At 38.6% G+C, this 21,994-nt stretch overlaps 1 protein-coding gene across 3 annotated transcripts in view; it reads left to right on the forward strand.

Annotated features, from left to right (window-relative positions):
• Window positions 1-9,177: 9,177 nt before the first annotated feature.
• Window positions 9,178-21,994, forward strand: part of SFSWAP (splicing factor SWAP) — a 93,575-nt gene continuing 80,758 nt past the window's right edge. Inside the window, exons 1-3 of one of the 3 annotated variants that reach the window (XM_063454371.1) lie at window positions 9,178-9,447; window positions 14,825-14,994; window positions 15,550-15,690. In XM_063454371.1, the coding sequence (XP_063310441.1) occupies window positions 9,269-9,447; window positions 14,825-14,994; window positions 15,550-15,690 (490 nt within the window). In that variant the 5' untranslated portion in view covers window positions 9,178-9,268. Of the gene's footprint in view, window positions 9,448-14,047; window positions 14,995-15,549; window positions 15,691-21,994 lie in introns of those variants that run through there. The other 2 variants (XM_063454372.1, XM_063454373.1) reach the window with 2 other exon arrangements.

Below are 21,994 nucleotides of genomic sequence, written 5' to 3' on the forward strand. Positions count from 1 at the left end.
GTAAACAGCTATGGTTGAATTAAAGAAAGATATAATAGATTTGGGCAATCGCACCTCTCCCTTAGAGGTAAAGATGGAGGAGTTCACCGCAGTCCATAACGCAATAGCAAATAAAGTGGAAGGATTGGAGGACAGACTTTTAATGTAGAAATCCAAATTTATGGCTTTAGAAGACCATTACTGCAGAAACAATTTCAGCTTGCGCGGGGTACTGGAGGAGGTGACCCCTGCATCTCCAGGCCTACCCCACTGAATTTTTGTTGGTCCCTGATACCCGACATACATGCTCTTCCTTGACCGCATACATTGCATGGCAAGACCCAAGCATCTACCACCCACAACTCCAAGAGACGTCCTCATGAGGGTACACTTTTACCACATTAAGGAACAAATCTTACGCTCCCACTGCAACAAGGCTAATATGAACATGAAATTCAAGGAGACACAAATCTTTATGGACATATCAGCAGAAACGCTAAAATGAAGGCACATGTTCCGGGAGACCAGTGAAGCCCCCTGCCAACATAAGATTCCCTATTGCTGGGGTTCCCAGCAAAGCTACTGATATCGAAGGAAGGAAAGCTGCACCTGGTCCTCTCCATCAATGATGTTATTGATCTGCGATGCTCCTGAAGCCTAGCTCCGAACACATCTGCTCCTAGCCCAAACTGAAGCCTGAGGCTGCAGACCAAATGGAAAGATCCGAGGACTAGGAGAACTTCGCCATGAGATGAGTGACACCACCCCTGCTTACACGCACATTTACAAACTCTCCATCCACTAACACACTTCTCCCTTTACACATACAGAATATGGTACTGTGATAAAACTACCTATTTTGTTTCCCCAGAGTTATTTTTCTGCATTTGGTAGATAAATCTACAGAACAACCTACCACCCCCTGGCTCATTAAGTTCAAAACAAACCACAAGATTAAGTGCTCTCCCTGTGTGGCTGCCGTTAGTTTAACCAAACAACACATGCTGGAGAAAACAGCGGCCATCTTGTCGCATGAAAAGAGGCAGCGGGACTTGGTCGTCGAGTGTCTGGAACTCCAAGTCAGACAATTGACCCCACAAACACTGGTCAACTTTGCAAATGCCTGCCTTTTAAAGCCAGGAGAGCGCTGTTGGGTAGGTTTGATCCCACAAACAAGGTGAACAAACCCTACCTATGAGCCAGGGGAACCATTCGTTGTTTTGTTCTGTTTGGAACTCCCGAAATTGACCGACCGCTACCACAGAAACTATGGAACTGTTTCGGGCAGGCACCTCATGAGCGGTCAAAACTTTACCCCAGTGGCGATCCGGCTGTGTTCCTGGGATCTGAGCACTATTTGGACAATGTGGGCGCTCAGATCCAGGCTATCTGGGGATATGACATTTATGGGGGTTCCTATATGTTTTGTTTGTATTTTTAATATTTTGTATTTTATGCAGTCATTTATGAGTCATGGTGACTCCGAATTTCGTGGGCGTTTTTTGTGTGGGCGTGTATACTGTAATCCTGAATTGCATAAAAGCCGGCCATCTGGCCTGAATAAAATTATTCCTGTTGTACCCTTCATCTAGTCTAGGCTGATGTTTGGGTATGTGACTGACGAACTGCTGGATTTACTTGCTGTCAGGATTTCAAGTTGATCCAGCACGCAGTACTGTGTTACACCTAGGACTAAGAATAACGTATAACCGGACCTTAGAATGGCCTGACTTAACGTCTCCAAGAATAGTCAAAATACTAGCCGGATGAGGGAAAGCCAAAAGTCAGGGATACCTGATATCAGGAAAGTCAAAACAAAGCCAAAGTCAAATACCAGAAAATCAAGATCAGGGACGCACTCTCGGATAACCATAGGCATGAAACCACGACAAGGCAATGAGCAAGAGGAGATTTGGGTTTAAATACCCCTCCTGTGGATCCGATTGGCTGTAACCGGCTTTGACCCAAAAGATAATTATCAAGTTTACATGTGCTTGATTGCTGCTCAGCACAAAACCCTCCTGTGGATTTGATTGGCCATGACCGGCCTTTGACCCCAAAAGTAATTACCAGGTTTCCATGAGCATGATTTCTGCTCGGCACAACTTTTCCTGTCAGGACAGTAATGTTGCTCGGCACAACTTTTCCTGTTAGGGCAGTAAATGCCATTAACCACATTTTTATATGCGGATGAATATGTGACATGTGACATGTGAATATGTGGCAGGACCAGGTTTGAGAGGAATCATGGCGTGAAAAAAATGAATTTAACGGCAAGCATGGATATCAGAAGCCGAAACCCAAGAATGATCAGCAGGTCCATACCCCCTCCAATCGACTAAATACTGTAAGGAACCACGAGAAAACCTGGAATCAATGATGGAGCAGACTTCATACTCCTCCTGTCCAGAAACAACCAAAGGAGGAGGGGGAACAATCGCAATCAGACTAGTGTACCAATTGCAGACAAGAGGTTTGAGGAAGGACACATGAATAGTATTAAGTATACGTAAGGACGCTGGAAGGGCCAGAGAATAAGAAACAGGGTTGATTCTCCTAACCACACGAAAAGGACCAAGGAACCTCTAAGCAAACTTCATGCTGGGAACCTTCAACCTGATGTTGCGTGAGGATAACCAAACCCGATCACCCACCTGGTCAACTGGATTGGCACTCCGCCGTTTATCCGCATGAAACTTAAAGCGAGCAGCCACAGTTTCAAGAGTGGAGTGAACCTTAGTCCAGGTATCACGAATAGAGGTAAAGTGATAATCCAGAGTATAGATAGCCGTATCAGAAAACACAGCAGGGAGAACAGCAGGATGACGACAAAAAACAGACTATACCCAGATGAGTCATGGGTAGCGTTCCTTGCAAATTCGGACCAGGACAATAATTCAGCCCAGTTAGACTGTGTACTATTCACGAAGCAATGTAAATACAGCTCAAGTGATTGGTTAGTTCTTTCAGCTGTACCATTAGTTTGGGGATGGTAAGCAGAGGAAAATTACAATTCAATGCCCAACTGTTTATTGAATGCCCTCCAGAACGTGACACAAATTGGGAACCCCTGTAAGACAATATTTTGAGGGATACCATGTAGCCTGACAATATCGCGTATAAATATGTACACCAGGTCCTGAGAGGATGTACACCAGGTCCTGAGAGTAAAGTGAGGATGGTAGTATATCATTGGAACTAGGCAGTTCAACAATGAAATCCATCGATAAATGAGACCAAAGGATACTGGGTATAGGAAGTGGCTGTAACAATCCACACGGAAGTTTATGAGGAACCTTCGAAACAGCACAGACAGAACAGGCTTCTACATACTCTTTAATATCCCTCCTGAGTGACTCCCACCAAAATGACCTGGAATGCCCAGCAGTCACATTGTCATGGAATACCTTCAGCACCTATTTCCTCTCAGGCAATGGAATAAACATGTATCTTGATGTTTGTTGCAAGGTGCCTGGGGCTGAGCCGCCATGATAGCCCAGAGTAAAGTGGACGATAAAGAAAGGACAGTGGATGCAATAATACACTCATGAGAAATAATAGGGGATGTCTCTTGTTCTAGATCCGATTCAACGTCATATTGCCTAGACAAGGAGTCAGAACCGGGTCTGTAGGTGATAATAAAGTTAAAGCGAGACAAAAATAATGACCATCTAGCTTGTCTAGAAGACAGTCGTTTGGCATCCCCAATATATGCCAGGGTCTTGTGAACAGTAATAATCAGAATGGAATCCTTGGAACCCTCCAAAAGATGTCGCCATTCCTTAAGCGCTAGTATGATGGCTAACAGTTCTCTATTACCAATTTAATAGTTACACTCGGCAGGAGACAACTTTCTGGAGAAGTAACCACAAGGATGCAAAGGGGCATCCTGACTCTCTCTCTGAGAAAGAACAGCCCCGACCCTGTCTCGGAGGTGTCAACCTCAAGTAGGAAAGATTGACTAGTATCAGGATGTCTTAATATGTCAGCAGATGTGAACATTTGTTTAAGAAGCTCAAAAGCCTCTTTAGGCCATATAGTACAATTAGCCCCTTTAGGTTTCATATCGGTGATGGGGGCTATTACCAAATAGAAACCTTTGCTGAATCTCCTGTAAAAGTTAGAGAAACCAATAAACCTCTGTATGGCTTTTAACCCACTGGGTAATGGCCATTGTAGAACGGCCTCTAGTTTGTGAGGATCCATTTGGAAACCAGAGGCAGATTACATTATCTCTAGAAGGTAACATTCAAACACTTCTACATAGAAAATCCACATCCACCAACAGCTTCTTGCATTGGAACAGTCATCATCCCCAAAAAGTTTAAATCCAGGGCTTTTAACCCTTTATTCATGTCGGTGAGGGAGAGGCGGGCCGGTGTGGGGACAAAAGGGAGCTATAGTGCCAGGAACACAGCTTGGTATTACTGGCACTTATTATTATTGGTATTTATATAGCTCCAGTTTATCCTCAGTGATTTACAGTAAAAGGGGAATTTACCAAATGAGACATTAACCCCATAACGACCGAGGTCGGTTCAGGACCGTCATCTGCATTTTAGCGTTGCCGACCGCTGACGGTCCTGAACCATCACAAAAGTCTTATGTACTTACCCGATCGCCGTCGTTCCCCCGGCGGCGATCGGCGGTGCTCCAGGTGTGGGGAGACTGCCTGCAGCCCAGACAGTCTCCCTGCGGCAGATTAGGACCCCTGGGACTATGTGATCACTTAACAGAGCAATCACATGGTCAAAATAGGTGTCCATGTGTCTGCCTGCAGGGGGACTGCCTGTGCTGACAGGCAGTCTCCCTGCTAGTGTAAAATAAAATAAAAAATTAAAGGTACATGTTAATAAAAAAAATAATAATTATATATGTGTATGTATATATATATATATATATATATATATATATGTTACGACACTCACCGCCAGGGAGATGAAGCTGCCGTTTAGTGAATAATCCCCTTTCTCCAGAAATGCAGTTTTAATCCAGCCGATCGTCAAACTCCCGAACGGAGCATACGAACGCGGCAACTCCCGATCAGCAATTCAGTCGAATTCCTTCCACAGCTAGAAATACCGAAAAGTACTGTCCCAATAATAAATCCCTCCACAAACGAGACCAAGCTCCGTCTTGAAGGTCAAACAGGAATGTGTTTAATGGGGGCTACCTGCCCGGTATTTATGCGGGTCTCCACAAGGTGGACACTCCCCCTAGGGGACCTTGTGGAAGACTGTACAATATATTGGACAGTAGCCAATCGCTGTGGCTTCAACATAAGCCCTTCCCATCTTACCCATAAATCCTTCTTCTCTATCCCGGAGATAATTAGGAAGAAACCTAATTATCTCCCAGGATAGAGACAATCGCCATTTTAAAATACAGTAGGAAAAATACAATAAAATACATAACTTGAGAAATACCGAATGCATATGGTTCGTGTAACGTATCCCCAGATAGCCTGGATCTGAGTGCATATTTCTACTGAATAGCGCTCAGATCCGATGTACCTAGTTCAATCGCCATGGAGTCAAAGCCTTTCACAAGTCCTTAGGTATACGAATGACTCCATGGGACGGCTATCTGGGTAAAGTCCATACGAATGATATAAACTCTCGAACTGACCGGTGTTCGTACGCCTCGACGAAATAGAAGGCGGGCGGCGACTTCCAGCGGTGTTCGGCAGATAAAGTATCAGTTTTTAGGTCCATAGGATTTGCACCGAACACCGCTGATTCTCCTCGTGTCCCAAAATGGCCGCCGCCTCGTGGTCGGCATACGAACGACGACCACCCATACGAATGGAATGGAGAGGTGTCTGCGGTTAACCGCAACGTTCTAATTGAGGCCAATAGGTTAACTAGCAGCACACTCCTCTCCTGGGTGGCCGTCCGTTCGGTAGTTTCAATCGGTACTTGAGGAAACACACGAACAGGGGCATACGGACAGGAAATCCAGCGAAATGAAGGGAAACAGACGAACCAGCAATATAAGTCTATACAGATGGATCTGTCACAATATATATATATATATATATGATATATAGACATATATTATATCAATATAATATATGTCTATATATCATATATATAATGTCATACTAAGTGTGTTTTTTTTATTAATATGTACATATATTAATATAAAAATAAACGTATAATTAAATTACACACGTATATATAATATCTAGAACTATATATATTGTATATACATATTATTATAAAATACAAATAATAAGTAATTTAAATTAAATTAAAAAAATTAAAAATAATAAAAATTTTAAAAATTATATATATATATATATATGAAATGTTATTCTAACTGTATATCAAATTACACTTAGAATAAAATTGTATATATATATCTATGTATATATAAATAAAAATAATACGAAATATAGTATATGTCCATATACAAAATTACATAAATAATTATATAAATATACACGTAGACTTCAAATATATAAATATGCATATATATTTAAATTCTATGTGCGTATTTATGTAATATTTTTACATAATTAAGTAATTTTATTGATTGCAATTTGAGAGACCTGCCTGCCAACCTAGGCCAAAAGTCCAGAGAATTTCATTTGCTAGCACTGTATCTTACCCTGTAACTTTCTATGACACCCTAAAACCTGTACATGGGGGGTACTGTTTTACTCGGGAGACTTCGCTGAACACAAATATTAGTGATTCAAAACAGTAAACATATCTCACATCGATGATATTGTCAGTGAAAGTGACTTTTTTGCATTTTTCACACACAAACAGCACATTTACTGATGATATAATTGTTGTGATACGTTTTCCTGTTTTGAAACACTAATATTTGTGTTCAGCAAAGTCTCCCGTGTATAACAGTATGGGGGACGTACAGGTTTTAGAGCGTTTTTGAAAGTTACAGGGTCAAATATATGGGTCAAATATTTTTACATTGAAAATGGCCAGGTTGGTTACGTTGCCTTTGAGAGCGTATGGTAGTCCAGGAATAAGAATTACCCCATGATGGCATACCATTTGCAAAAGAAGACAATCCAAGGTATTGCAAATGGGGTATGTCCAATCTTTTTTCGTAGCCACTTAGTCACAAACACTGGCCAAAATTAGCGTTCAATTTAGTTTTTTACTTTTTTCACACACAAACAAATATGAACTCTAACTTTGGCCAGTGTTTGTGACTAAGTGGCTACTAAAAATGACTGGACATACCCCATATTGAGTACCCTGGGTTGTCTACTTTAAAAAAAAATATGTACATGTGGGGTGTTATTCAGAGATTTATGACAGATAATAGTGTTACAATGTCACTATTGATAAATTTTAAAAATGTATGTTTTGAAACCGCAATATCCTATTTGTACTTATAGCCCTATAACTTGCAAAAAAAAAGCAAAAAAGCATGTAAACACTGAGTATTTCTAAACTCAGGACAACATTTTGAATCTATTTACCAGTTTTTTTTCATTCGCTTTTGTAGATAAGCAAAAAACATGTTTTTTTTTAATTTTTATCATTTGTTTAATTTTTTTAATTTAAATTACATGAGATTATATAAAAAATTGTATGTGAAGAAAGCCCTTTTTGTCCTGAAAAAAAACAATATATAATTTGTATGGGAACAGTAAATGAGAGAGCAGAAAATTACAGCTAAACACAAACACCACAAAAGTGTAAAAAGAGGCCTGGTCGCAAATGTACATTGCAAAAACAGTCCGGTCCTTAAGGGGTTAACAAAATGTAACAATAACAATAGGTAGTTGAGGACCCTGCTTAAACAGTCTAGAGGAGGTGGGGGTATAAAAACACAATAGGAAGGGTATTGAGAGAGACAGCAAATAGACATGGTGGGAAAGAAGCAGAACTGCATGTGAGAGTGGAGTTGCCCTATAGGAGAGAGTGAGAGGAAGGTTTGAGAGGTAGAAGTTACTCTTGGAGGCAATAAGCATTCCTGAAAAGATGGGTTTTGAGGGACTTCTTAACCCCTTAAGGACACATGACGTGTGTGACACGTCATGATTCCCTTTTATTTCAGAAGTTTGGTCCTTAAGGGGTTAAAGAATTTAAGACTAGGGGAGAGTCTGACAGGGGTAGACAGGCTGCTCCAAAGCAAAGGAGCCGTTCATGAGAAGTCTTGCAGGTGTGAATTTGCGGTAAGAGTGCGAGCAGTAGACAGGAGAAGATCATCAGTAGAGCGGAGAGACTGAGAGGGGGCATACCTATAAATTAGTGAAGAAATGTAAGAGGGGCTAGAGTTGGTTAGAGCTTTATAGGTAAGGGTTAGTATTTTAAATTGACACCTGTAGGGGACAGGGAGCAAGTGCAAGGATCGACAGAGGGGTGAGGTGTGAGAGGAGCGAAAGGAGAGAAAGATCAGCCTAGCAGCAGCATTCATCACAGATTGTAGGGGGGCAGTACGGCTTCTGGGGAGACCAATTAGGAGAGAATTACAGTAATCGATGCAAGAGATTACTAGAGTATGAACAAACTCCTTGGCAGCAACTTGCGTAAGAAAGGGGCGTATATGTGGGCAATGTTTTTATGTTGGAATGGACAGGTTTTAGCAACAGACTCGACATGAGGCACAAAAGAGAGGCCAGGATCAAAAGTGACACCAAGACAGCGAGCTTGAAAGGATGTGATTATAGTATCCCATTAATTGGCCGGGGTGTGTATGGATTCCCTTTATGGTATAGTGGGTCTGGTGACTATAGTGTCCATTTAAGACAAGTTACATGTGATTTAGCTGCATTCATAGTTATATTCATTGGAATAATTTCCAGAAAACTGACGGTTTCTCTGGGACACAGATCCTGCCAGCTTGACTGCAATAAAGTGACAAAACGACGCTTAAATGTGTCTCCATAACTTGCTTCAGCTAATGCCAACTCTGCATTGCCCCATCCAACAACCACCCGCAGCTACTGTGGGCGATCACATGGCACTCTGAGCTAAAGCGACCTTACTTTACACTGGAACACTTTCGCCTTTTAAATAAATAAATAAAAAAAAAAAAATAGAAACCATTTATACCTCCGTATGGTTTCGTGTTTTATTCAGAATGTTTATCCTGTTTATCTCTCGCGGTATTTTTTACGTGAGTCTACGTGATGATTGAGGAGGCTGCCTAGAGGGAGTATTAGTTTATTTTTAGTGTGTCGAATCTGCGGTTACGAGGTTCCGGCCGGAAGTGCCCGTGACGCCATTTTGTGTGAGGCTGTGCGAAGTGTCGCAGGCCTGCCCGCTCTGTTTTGTCGGTGATCGCTCAATCAGGCGGCCTTGGCGGGATGTACAGCGGGAAGACGCGGAAGAAAAGCCGGGGGAGCAGCGGGAAGGCGGCGGTGGCGGAGCTGCTGGTTTTCGGCTATGCGTGCAAGCTGTTCCGGGACGATGAGAAGGCCGTGTTCCACGAGCAGGGGAGACACCTCATCCCGTGGATGGGAGAGCCCCAGATCATGATCGATAGGTCGGTTGGACTCTCATGGAAACAAATCCTAACCCATTGTAATAATAACAATAAAATCTGATTATTCATGTTTCAGTGGCTGGTGTGACTCCTCCCCTTGCTAGAAGGGCCTGACACACACAAGGGACAACGATTGTGTGATTGCAAGTGCTGAGTGCTATACTGTGATACCTCTAGGCATGTACACACCATATGATTATTTATATATCTGTATGTATGTGTGTATATTGCGTGTATGCCTGTATACATGCAGTATGCATTACATAGGGGGTGTATGTGACCTGTTCAGTGTTTTCTCTCATTGGATAAAGATTGTTTTATTAGCCCTACTGTTAGGTCTCCCATACTATTAGATGGCACCCTTAGTAGATCGCTGTGAGAATTCATTTGGCACTTGGTACAGACAAGTGTCTATTATTATAAAAAAAAATAAGTGTGTGTGGGGGGGGGGGGGGGGGGGGGTTGCAGGTTTTTTGACAACGAGGTTTTTCCTTATTCAGGGCTTTATTTTTATTTAAAATGTATGCCCATTATTTGAAAATGAAAATATGCTTCTTGTTGCTTTGGAAATGGTATTTGAGTTGGTACTTTGTGTCTCCAGTGTAGCAGAGAAGAGATTCATTTGCCAGACATCTTAAACTCTTTAGTGTTAGGAATACATCTCTGTATTCCTAACACTATAGGAACATTCTGCACCCACACACAGACATACTTTTGGGTGATATAAACAGTTTTAATACCACTTAAACACTTCATTCAAAAACCAAGGTCCCTCGGTGCTGTCTTGGGCTCCGCCAACAACAGCTGATCAGAGAATCTTAATGCGCATGAGAGGTGTGAGGCACATGCGTTATGCGTACATATAGGAAAGCATTGATCTGAATATGCTGGACGTCTTCATGCAAAGTATGAGGATGTTTGGTGTTATTTCACAGAGAAACCGCAGAAGGTCCTGCTCTCGTACAGCGCCAGATCATTGGCCAAAAGTGTCAGCTGTTCACACCGTCATTGTTATGGTCTCTGGAGTATTTCTTTAAAGTTAGAGCAGAATCAATCCAGTAATGAAGATGGCTGGATAGTCTATCCAGACATGGTTGTGTCACAACCAGAGAGATAATCTTTCAATTTTGTAGAATCTTGAGATGAAATTTTGAATTCAAAGGTCAAGACTAGCATCCCAGGGTTTCTACAGCTAACATCACATGTCGTTACAAATATCTGACATCTTTTGTTCAGAAAGTGGACTTTATCAAAGTTCGCCAGCTTTAACATTGGATGGAGGTCTGTCCAATCATCAGACTGAACTGTATTTGTTTATTAATATTTACTCACATTATTGCAGCACTTGAGTGTGTTTTGGAGTTTCCAAAATGGCACATTTTAATAAAATTATTTTTGCAACTATTACACCTCATATCCTTGCACTCCTCATTATGTACACTTACTGCAGAAATAAATAACTATTTATTTGACAAAATATGCTTATACAGGTATATACATTTTTTTGGATCAAGCCTGGTCTATTTTGGCATCAGAATAAACATGTCCATAGAGATCAGTATAAAGGAGCACAACAAGTATTACAAAATAGGCTCACCTGATCTATTCTGAGTTGTGTAGGAATTGTCTATTCTCAAGTCTTGTCACAGTTATTGATGTTATTTTACTATAGAAAGTATTGACAAATTTACTTTTATATCATATTCTACTAATACTTTTTTTTTAAAAACAGCGCCTTTTTTAAAAAAAAAAAAAATTCCTAGTTTGTTGCGCGCAAACAGGCGTACTGGCTTCCCCGTTTTAAGATCAGTATTTATTGTAGATATTTGTTTGTGTGTGTGTTTTTTGTTTTTTTTATTTGCTTTTGAAACACAACCTTGGATGTTTTTATAAATTGGTAATTGTGGAATGGAAAAAAAGTTTTTAGATAAATTCTACAGGGTGATCAAGTAATTCTCTCTTTTCATGGTGGAGCTATTTATTGCAAATTATCAGTTTTGATGTTGGTGCTTTCACTTTGATAGGATTATATTGGTTTTGAAACTCATCTGCTATTTATTACTATTATTTGTTTTTATAACTCACTTGGACAAAGTTGGAAAAAGCTTCTCTGGAAGAGTCCTAAATTTAAAATGTTTCCTCTTTTGAATACTTCCTGTGCAATTTTCTTTTTATGTAGTTTTAACATAAATTTAACATAAATTCTGGAGCTTTGCAAAAGAGTATTTTTTTTATTTTATTTCTTCAAACCATTGTTACTTTTATGAGGTTATTTCATTAACATTTCTTTTGAGGTTCTTTATTTTGATGTAATGTTGTGTAAGTTAATATCATCAATCCTGCAATGCAATATGTGGAAAGTAGCCAGATGGAAGGCCATAGTATAGTGATAGTGTAATTCTAATTGCAGGGAGGGGTTGTTACATTAAAGGAACACTATAGTGACCTAAATTACTTTAGCTAAATAAAGCAGTTTTAGTGTATAGATCATTCCCCTGCATTTTCACTGGTCAATTCACTGTCATTTAGGAGTTAAATAACTTTGTTTCTGTTTATGCAGCCATAGCTACACCTCCCCTGGCTATGATTGACAGAGCCTGCATGAAAAAAAAACTGGTTTCACTGTCAAACAGATGTAATGTACCTTAAATAATTGTATCTCAATCTCTAAATTGAACTTTAATCACATACAGGAGGCCCTTGCAGGGTCTAGCAAGCTATTAACATAGCAGGGGATAAGAAAATCTTAATTAAACAGAACTTGAAATAAAGAAAGCCTAAATAGGGCTCTCTTTACAGGAAGTGTTTATGGAAGGCTGTGCAAGTCACATGCAGGGAGGTGTAACTAGGGTTCATAAACAAAGGGATTTAACTCCTAAATGGCAGAGGATTGAGCAGTGAGGCTGCAGGGGCATGTTCTTTACACCAAAACTGCTTCATTAAGCTAAAGTTGTTCAGGTGACTATAGTGTCCCTTTAAAGTCAGTGTAAATGTCAATTTTGACTGCTACACAGAGGAAATCATATTTCATGTAGAAGTTCAATTTCATATACTTTGGATGTTGATCTTGACAGAATATTTAACATGGATAGAAGGAAGAGTCCACAAAACCAACTTTTGCCCAACTTTTAGGCTGATCCTTTGTCTAAAACATATTGTTTTGCCATGTATGTTTCCAAGACATTAAGGACAAAAAAGAGTGATGATCATTTGATCTCTTAAGACAGAACTTTATTGTTTTAAAGCATAATGACCTGCTCTGTACTGCTTTTGTTTCTCTTGATGATGTTTAGGGAGAAGTTTTCATCGGTGGACCTGGAAATTCTATGCTTTTATATGATTGTTTTTTATTCTGTCTGGGTAGGAGGGTGTGGTCATGGAATCTTCTTCATATAAAAACCTCTGTACAAAGCGTAAAACACAATATTTTACTATAATAGGCCGGACAGGTAGTCACTACTTTTTTTTTTTTTTTAAATGATTTTTAACACCAATACTCCATGAATGCACCTAGTTTTGACTTCCTGAAAACTGGTCATCTTTATGCTTGCCTGGACAACTGGTTAATTTGCAGTGGTTTTTCATATGGAGAAGATTTACTTTTTTGGAACATTTGCTCTTTTATTTTTAATGTTTATCTTATAAGCTTACTATATAAGCAGTGTAATGGAAAACAGTGTTTTTTGTTGTTGTGTGTAGATTATAGAGCAAACCTTCCATTTGATGATAATGCTTCATTGTGTATGTTTAAGGAGGTTTTGTGCATCTGGATGCATTCCATGTTGTAATACAACCATAATCTCAACATTATTTATACATGCAATCAATATCATTCTGTGAATGACACTCTACCATAAGATTATCAAAATGTGTGTGTATAAGTATACACATTTTAATAATCTTGAGGTTGAGTGTCATTCACAGAATATTTATTGTTTGAAGCATTTGCTAGAAACTGCATATAATTTTTATTTTAGTCAGTGGCAGTCACATTTATATCCTAGTGATTTGCATTCCTGCTGTGGTTGTTCATAGAAATAATTCTAAAAGGACGATTTGTTTCACACTATTGATTGTTTGTTGCTGGTTATACAAAGCAATGCTGTGTGTGTGTGTATGTATGCATGCAGTTACCTGTTGCAGATTCATAGGAGCTGCATTTTCAGGCGCTATTAAAGAGACAATCAACAAAAATGTACACCGTTCGGTATAAATGTAATATGCTTTCATGATACTTGCAAGTACCATGAGTAATTTTCATGAATTTTTCATTTATTATGAGGCATCTGAACATGATGCAATGTTGATCCGTGAATTGCAGATTATGTATAAAGACCAATTCTAGTGCAGAGTTCTAATAGTGGAACAATCTGCAAAAACATTCTATTGGTTTTCATGGTGACTACTTCATTTTGAGTACTTTGCCCCAGAATTACTCTTTGTACTTTATCGTCTTTGTTACAAAGTGGAGGTATGTGAAGGTGAAACTGTGCTTCATCACTCAACTGCTTGATAACCACTTATTAATATATATATATATATATATATATATATATATATATATATATATATATATATATATATTGCAAATCTGGCAAGTCTACAATATCTTATTTATATGAGCCTTAAAATAAGAACACTATTTTTTATTATTGTAACTTTTAATCCTCTATAATTACAGATGAGTTTCAAAAGACAAAATAGCTGACTTATTACAAAATATATCTCCCTCCCATCTGCTTGAAACCTCCTTAAACTGCACAATATGTTGCTGTTGCCATGTATGTGTGTTTCTCTACTACATAACCAGAACTTATTTCTTCAGCCATTTGGCTAACGGTCGAGTCTAGCCATGATTTTACCACCAAGAGACTCAAGTTTCTGCGGCGAAGATCTCTGCTGAGAGATGAGGATTAGCAGAAAGAAGCGAGAAAATTTCCATCGTTTGGTTCTTGCGGATAGGTATTTATGTGTTCGGGTTCGTGTGAATGTAAACTATGCATTTCCAAACCTAAAAGACAGATACAATACAAATTCAATATGTGGTTGAAACACATACGGTAAGCACTAATTGCCAAGAGGTACATTTTGGCATTTTAATTACCTTCTAAATTGAAATGAAACTTAAGGAAACAGACCAGCCAATATTTATCTAGCGCATTTTATCAATTTAAACCGTGTAAATTGTAAAATTCATACCTAGACAGAGCTGATAAAACTAAGAAACCCCTATATGCCGAACAACTATGATATCGTTATTCGGTATTCTGTTTTGAGGTTGTTGTTTTTCTGTAAGTTAGGTGTAGGCAGGTAAGTGGCTATCAGAAAGTAATATAGTTAAAAGAACATTGCACTAATACTTTCATTCATATTTCAGGTATGATGGACGTGGTCATCTACATGACCTCTCTGATTACGATGCAGAGCACAATTCATGGAACAGAAATTACAATTTGTCTGAAGAGGAGGCTCGCATAGAGGCTCTCTGTGATGAAGAGAGGTATTTAGCGTTGCATACGGACTTGCTTGAAGAGGAAGCAAGGCAAGGTACATCAACAATAATACACAAATAAAGAATTGTTCATGCCTTGCAATAGCTAAAACATGTAAATATTGAATGGAAATTAATTCATGTTTATTTTACTCACTCTTTCTGATATTATCTGTTTGACAGTACCCAATGGAGTGGAAAACAGCTGTCTGAATGTGGACCACAAGATAGTTTATTATTAGAGACTTCTGAAATTGTCCAACATGTCAGGGCAGTGGAATATTTGCCTATCTTCCCCACCTTCCTCCTTGCCCATGCCATCCAAAATAAACTAAATTATTTCTTAATACTATAAACTTGTGTAGTAAAATCAAACATTGTCATGCATAGCAATGCACCAATTTCTTGTCAGGATATGTAATTTGCCTTTTTTCCTGTTCTTTTATTTAAAAAAGTAACAAATGCCACAGTGTGATGACCTATTTCTGTTTTTTTGTTTGCTTTTTTTCCATTATCATTATTATTAATTGCCTAAAGATACATTTAAAAAAAAAAAAAAAAAAAGTATAATTTAAGTTTAATCTGTCTAATATATGCGGTTTCTCTTCAAGAGGAAGAATATAAGCGATTGAGTGAAGCTCTAGCAGAAGATGGGACTTATAATGCTATGGGCTACCGCTATAAGAGTGATTATTATGATCCTTCACAGCCCACAGAAGAGGAAGAACCACAGAAGGACAAAGATGACAGAGGTATGCAAGTAAATTTATTAACATTACTTTTCTCTTTTCGCAGTTGATTTAAAAGCAGTACAGTAGTTTTTTTGGGGGGAGGGGGTTAGCAGTGATTATTCTCCCCACCATTGCCACTTTAAATGTTTTTTTTTTTTTTTTCCTCTTCCTTTCGCTGAGAACACTGCAGAGACTGGATGTTAAGACTCATCTGTCTGATTTGTGCAGTTAAGTAGTAGTGCAGAACTGTCACTGTGTGTTTCCATTCAGTCTTACAAAGACATTTTATTGGTTTTCATGGTGACTACTTCATTTTGAGAACTTTGCCCCAGAATTACTCTTTGTACTTTATCGTCTTTGTTACAAAGTGGAGGTATGTGAAGGTGAAACTATGCTTCATCAGTCACTGCTTGTTAATTGTATGTGAAGGTGAAACTATGCTTCATCTGTCAACTGCTTGTTGGGGCACAGATATGTAAATCTGATTAATCAACCTGGTCTTGCACACATGACATATTTGATGTAATGTTAAAGCATAGTTGTTCTAGTCTGTATGTGTACAGGCCAGGAAAATTAAGATTACATGATGGCAGCCACATAAAGACATAAAAGGGATTTATATATACTTGGCTCTTCTGCACTCTTCTCCATAGAAAACACTTCAATAACAACAAAGCAAGGGAAAGATGACTTTCAGAGAAGTGAGAGTTTATCTTTTAAGTGGATATATTCCCTATTAAAATTACATAGTCAATAGAGCATTTTTATATCATTTAAAAAAAAAAAAAAGGTAGGAGTACTAAGTATCTATTCCTTTTCAAAAGTATTTATTTGCATTTGGCACATTGAATATCTCCAACATTGATTTTATACAAATAATATCAGATTGAGAAACACACCAGAAAGAGGCCAGGTTCATGATCTAGGATTACCTAGTTTTTTGTAATATAAAACAGACTCAGGCATCAAAATATCTAGTTCTCTATTAACAATGTGTGAATTGGTTTTGAAATGTTTTTAAGCAAAAGTAGTGTCAGTGGTTTTGCCATTGCATATACCACTCTCCTGGCTTTTTTGCAGCTCTGTATGAGTGCAGACTGATGTATTATGTGTATGTGCTCAAATATCTTATCACTTACACTGACACACAAAGGAGCAGGGAGAGGAATATGTGCAGGGTTACACACACTGCTCCTGCTAATCAGCTAAACCAGTGTCCTGCTCAGGGAGGCAAGCATACTGGCCAATCCAGAGAGTGGTTCTAAAGTGACTTGTACGTTACATGTACAATTATATTGGGCATAGCTGTGTGTGGATGTCATGATTTATTTATTGTGAGCCCTGGATTGGTTGATATAAAGCATTTGTTGTGATTCCTACATTAAAATAACTCATTTAAAGGACCACTATAGTGCCAGGAAAACATACTCGAAAACATACCCTGCCGGGCTCTGGGGAGAGTAAAGGGTTAAAACTTACCTTTATTCCAGCGCCGGGCGGCGAACTCTCCTCCTCCTCTCCGCCTCCGATCCTCCCTTTCGGGTGAATGCGCATGCGCGGCAAGAGCTGCGCACGCATTCAGCCGGTCTCCTAGGAAAGCATTTACAATGCTTTCCTATGGACGCTTGCGTGCTCTCACTGTGATTTTTACAGTGAGAATCACGCAAGCGCCTCTAGCGGCTGTCAGTGAGACAGCCACTAGAGGATTTGGAGGCTGGATTAACCCTATTATAAATATAGCAGTTTCTCTGAAACTGCTATGTTTATAAAAAAAAAAGGGGGGGGGTTAATCCTAGAGGGACCTGGCACCCAGACCACTTCATTAAGCTGAAGTGGTCTTGGTGCCTAGAGTGGTCCTTTAAGTTTAATAGATACATACTATATTTTGGTGTGACCATCAAGACATATCCTGCTCCCCCTCCCTCCCCTAACCACACCATCTCTCTTCTCCCCCCCCCCCCTTTTTTTTGTTGCATTCTACATTAATGTTGCTGTACGTGTTGTTCAACTGTTAAGTAGTCGTATTTTCATTTTAATGTAAAACTTGTGAAGGTCCTATTGGTAATTATTGAAACTCCAAAGCAATCCGATCTGCATGAAACTAAGGAGGACTAAGGATTTTTAGCAAAAGGTTGCAAGGGGCACATCATTTTCAAGTAGCTTCTGTCTGCCATAACCCCTTGCTTAGCTGTGACATCCCACTGCATGTGCACTATGATCTATTGTTGGCCCTGTGGGATCTTTTTTAGATCCCCATTTTGCATTGTGTGTACATGTCTGTGTGCTTTGAAGATGAAGATTAATGGCAGGTGGAGTCACCAGAAGATTGAATTGAAATCTCTCACTTCTTCCTCGCCCCCAGTTCTAACACTGTGATCGTAAACCTAAGATTGGAAGGCCACAGGTGATTTAAATTAATTCCAACTGTAATCAGAAGCATTGTATTCTCATCTGACCTCTACATTCATCCAACACATCTACGCAGCTTCCGCGCATAACTTTTCTTTAATGTCGATGTAGTGTACTGTAGAATTGAAGCATTGATTCTTTGTCAAATTGGACATTAAGATTAACTTAAGAAATTGAGCATTTTCTAACTAATGCCATCAAAATAATTGATGTTCCTTGGCTGAGTAAGACTTTATAAATAGGCTGAAAGATTTCTTTCATCTAGCCTTATTAGTATTCATTGGGAGCAATTTTTGTATTGACCCTGAGTAAATACACATTTTCATGTGGAGCGGTACTAATATTTTTGCATAGATTTGATTTTGCAAGTTTGCCAAATATTGTAAGCAAATCTGATGAACTGTTTCTGCGTAATAATGGATACAGGGAGGTAAAAGTAAAGCCAATTTTTATAAGGATGAATGAGTAACCAGTCTCATTACTATTGTGAACTGTATACATTGTCATTAAACAGTTTTCCAATTTTATCCTGACATTTAAACAGGTTTGTAAACAAAACAATAACTTTGTGCTCTAAGTTTTTTTTATTTCTCCCTCTCCTCCTCTTCAGTATCTATGGCTGTTAAAGTTTACTTAGTTTCCTATAGTGCCAGAAAAACAAAACAGTACCCCCCCTCCCTCGCCACTGACGGGGTTAAAACCCCTTCAGCCACCTTAATCCAGCGCCGGGCTCACTCCGCGCTGGTGACCTCTCCTCCCCGAGACATCGCTGAATACAAATGTGTATTTTATTGCAGTGAAAGCCATCTGTCCGGAACCTATCCTGACAACTATGTTTTATCTTCATTCATTTCTGTTCCTTTAACCCCTTAAGGACGCTGGACGGTTCAGGACCGTCATCGGCATTTTTCCATTGCCGACCGACGACGGTCCTGAACCGTCCTAAATTTAAGATGTACTTACCCGATCGCCGTCGTTCCCCCGGCGGCTATCGGCGGTGCTCCCGTTGTGGGGAGACTGCCTGCAGCCCAGACAGTCTCCCCATGGCAGATTAGGACCCCTGTGGCCATGTGATCGCCCAACAGGTGTCCATGTGTCTGCCTGCAGGGGGACTGTCTGTGCTGACAGGCAGTCTCCCTGCTGCTGTAAACTCATTAAAAAAAAATTAAGTTAAAGTGAATAAAAAAAAAATATTATTATATATGTGTGTGTGTGTATATATATATATGATATATAGACATATATTATACCTATATAATATACGTCTATATATCATATATATAATGTCATGCTAAGTGTATTTTTATATTAATATGTACATATATTAATATAAAAATACACTTACCGTATACTCGCGTATAAGCCGACCCGAATATAAGCCGAGGCCCCTAATTTTACCCCAAAAAACTGGGAAAACTTATTGACTCGAGTATAAGACTAGGGTGGGAAATGCAGCAGCTACTGGTAAATTTCTAAATAAAATTAGATCCTAAAAAAAATATATTAATTGAATATTTATTTACAGTGTGTGTATAACGAGTGCAGTGTGTGTGTGTGTGTGTGTGTGTTGCAGAGCTTTGGTGGGGGGGTGGGCAATGTTATTATTTTTTAAATATTTTTTTATTATTATTTCTTCTTATTATTATTTATTTAATTTAATTATTTATTTTATTATAATTTTTTTTTTTTCGTCCCCCCTCCCTGCTTGATACATAGCAGGGAGGGGGGCTCCTTCCCTGGTGGTCCAGTGTCATTGGTAGTTCAGTGGGGGGGAGAGGGGGGCTGGCAGAGCTGTTTCTTACCTTTCCTGCAGCTCCTGTCAGCTCTCTCCTCCTCCGCGCGGTCTGTGCAGCTCCCAGTGTAAGTCTCGCGAGAGCCGCGGCTCTTGCGAGATTTACACTGGGAGCTGACCGAGGTGCTGAACGGACGGCGCGGAGGAGGAGAGAGCTGACAGGAGCTGCAGGACAGGTAAGTTACAGCTCTGCCAGTCCCCACAGCCCCTGTCTGTATTATGGCAATGTAAATTGCCATAATACAGACAGTGACTCGAGTATAAGCCGAGTTGGGGTTTTTCAACACAAAAAATGTGCTGAAAAACTCTGCTTATACTCGAGTGTATACGGTGTATATATATATACGTGTGTAATTTAATTATAATATATATAATAACTATACATATTGTGTGTGTGTGTGTGTATAATATATATATATATATATATATATAATTATAAAATACAAATAATAAGTAATTTAAATTAAATTAAACATGTAAAAATTGAAAAAAAAATTATATCTATACGAAATTTTATTCTAACTGTATTTTGATATTAATATATATATCAAAATACACTTAGAATGAAATTGTATATATATCTATGTATATATAAATAAATAAAAAGAATACGAACTATTCATATGTCCATATACAAAATTGCATAAATAATTATATAAATATACACGTAGACTTCAAATATATAAATATGCATATATATTTAAATTCTACGTGCGTATTTATGTAATATTTTTACATAATTAAGTTATTTTATTGATTGCAATTTAAGGGACCTGCCTGCCAACAAAGGTCAAAAGTCCAGAGAATTTAATTTGCTATCACTGTATTTTACCCTGTAACGTTCTACGACACCCTAAAACCTGTACATGGGGGGTACGGTTTTACTCGGGAGACTTTGCTGAACACAAATATTAGTGATTCAAAACAGTAAAACATATCACAGCGATGATATTGTCAGTGAAAGTGACTTTTTTTTTTTGCATTTTTCACACACAAACCGCACTTTTACTGATGATATAATTGTTGTGATACATTTTTCCAGTTTTGAAACACTAATATTTGTGTTCAGCAAAGTCTCCTGAGTATAACAGTAGCCCCCATGTACAGGTTTTATAGCGTTTTTGAAAGTTACAGGGTCACATATATGGGTCAAATATTTTTACATTGAAAATGGCCAGGTTGGTTACGTTGCCTTTCAGAGCGTATGGTAGCCCAGGAATGAGAATTACCCCCATGATGGCATACCATTTGCAAAAGAAGACAACCCAAGGTATTGCAAATGGGGTATGTCCAGTCTTTTTTAGTAACCACTTAGTCACAAACACTGGCCAAAATTAGCGTTCAATTTAGTTTTTTACTTTTTTCACACACAAACAAACACTAACTTTGGCCAGTGTTTGCGACTAAGTGGCTACTAAAAAAGTCTGGACATACCCCATATTGAATACCCTGGGTTGTCTACTTTAAAAAAAAATATGTACATGTGGGGTGTTATTCAGAGATTTATGACAGATAATAGTGTTACAATGTCACTATTGATACATTTTAAAAATTTATGTTTTGAAACCGCAATATCCTACTTGTACTTATAGCCCTATAACATGCAAAAAAAATAGCAAAAAGCATGTAAACACTGGGTATTTTTAAACTCAGGACAAAATTTTGAATCTATTTAGCAGTTTTTTTTCATTCGCTTTTGTAGATGAGTAAAGTATTTTTCACATAAAAGTAAAAAAACATGTATTTTTTCAATTTTTCATCACATTTTTTCATTTTTTAAAAATTAAATTACATGAGATTATATAAATAATGGTATGTAAAGAAAGCCCCTTTTGTCCTGAAAAAAACAATATATAATCTGTATGGGAACAGTAAATGAGAGAGCGGAAAATTACAGCTAAACACAAACACCACAAAAGTGTAAAAAGATGCCTGGTCGCAAATGTACATCGCAAAAACAGTCCGGTCCTTAAGGGGTTAAATCCAGTACCTGCTTCTTATTCTTCCTATACTGTTATCTCTAGCTTTCTTATTATTTGCAAGCCTGTTTATCTTTATAGGACATATTGCCTTAACATTTATTTATCTCACTTCACTTCTCCCTATTATTTCATTCTATAAGTT

Source organism: Pelobates fuscus, chromosome 5 (genome assembly GCF_036172605.1).
Source record: "Pelobates fuscus isolate aPelFus1 chromosome 5, aPelFus1.pri, whole genome shotgun sequence".
Taxonomy (NCBI): Eukaryota; Metazoa; Chordata; class Amphibia; order Anura; family Pelobatidae; genus Pelobates; species Pelobates fuscus.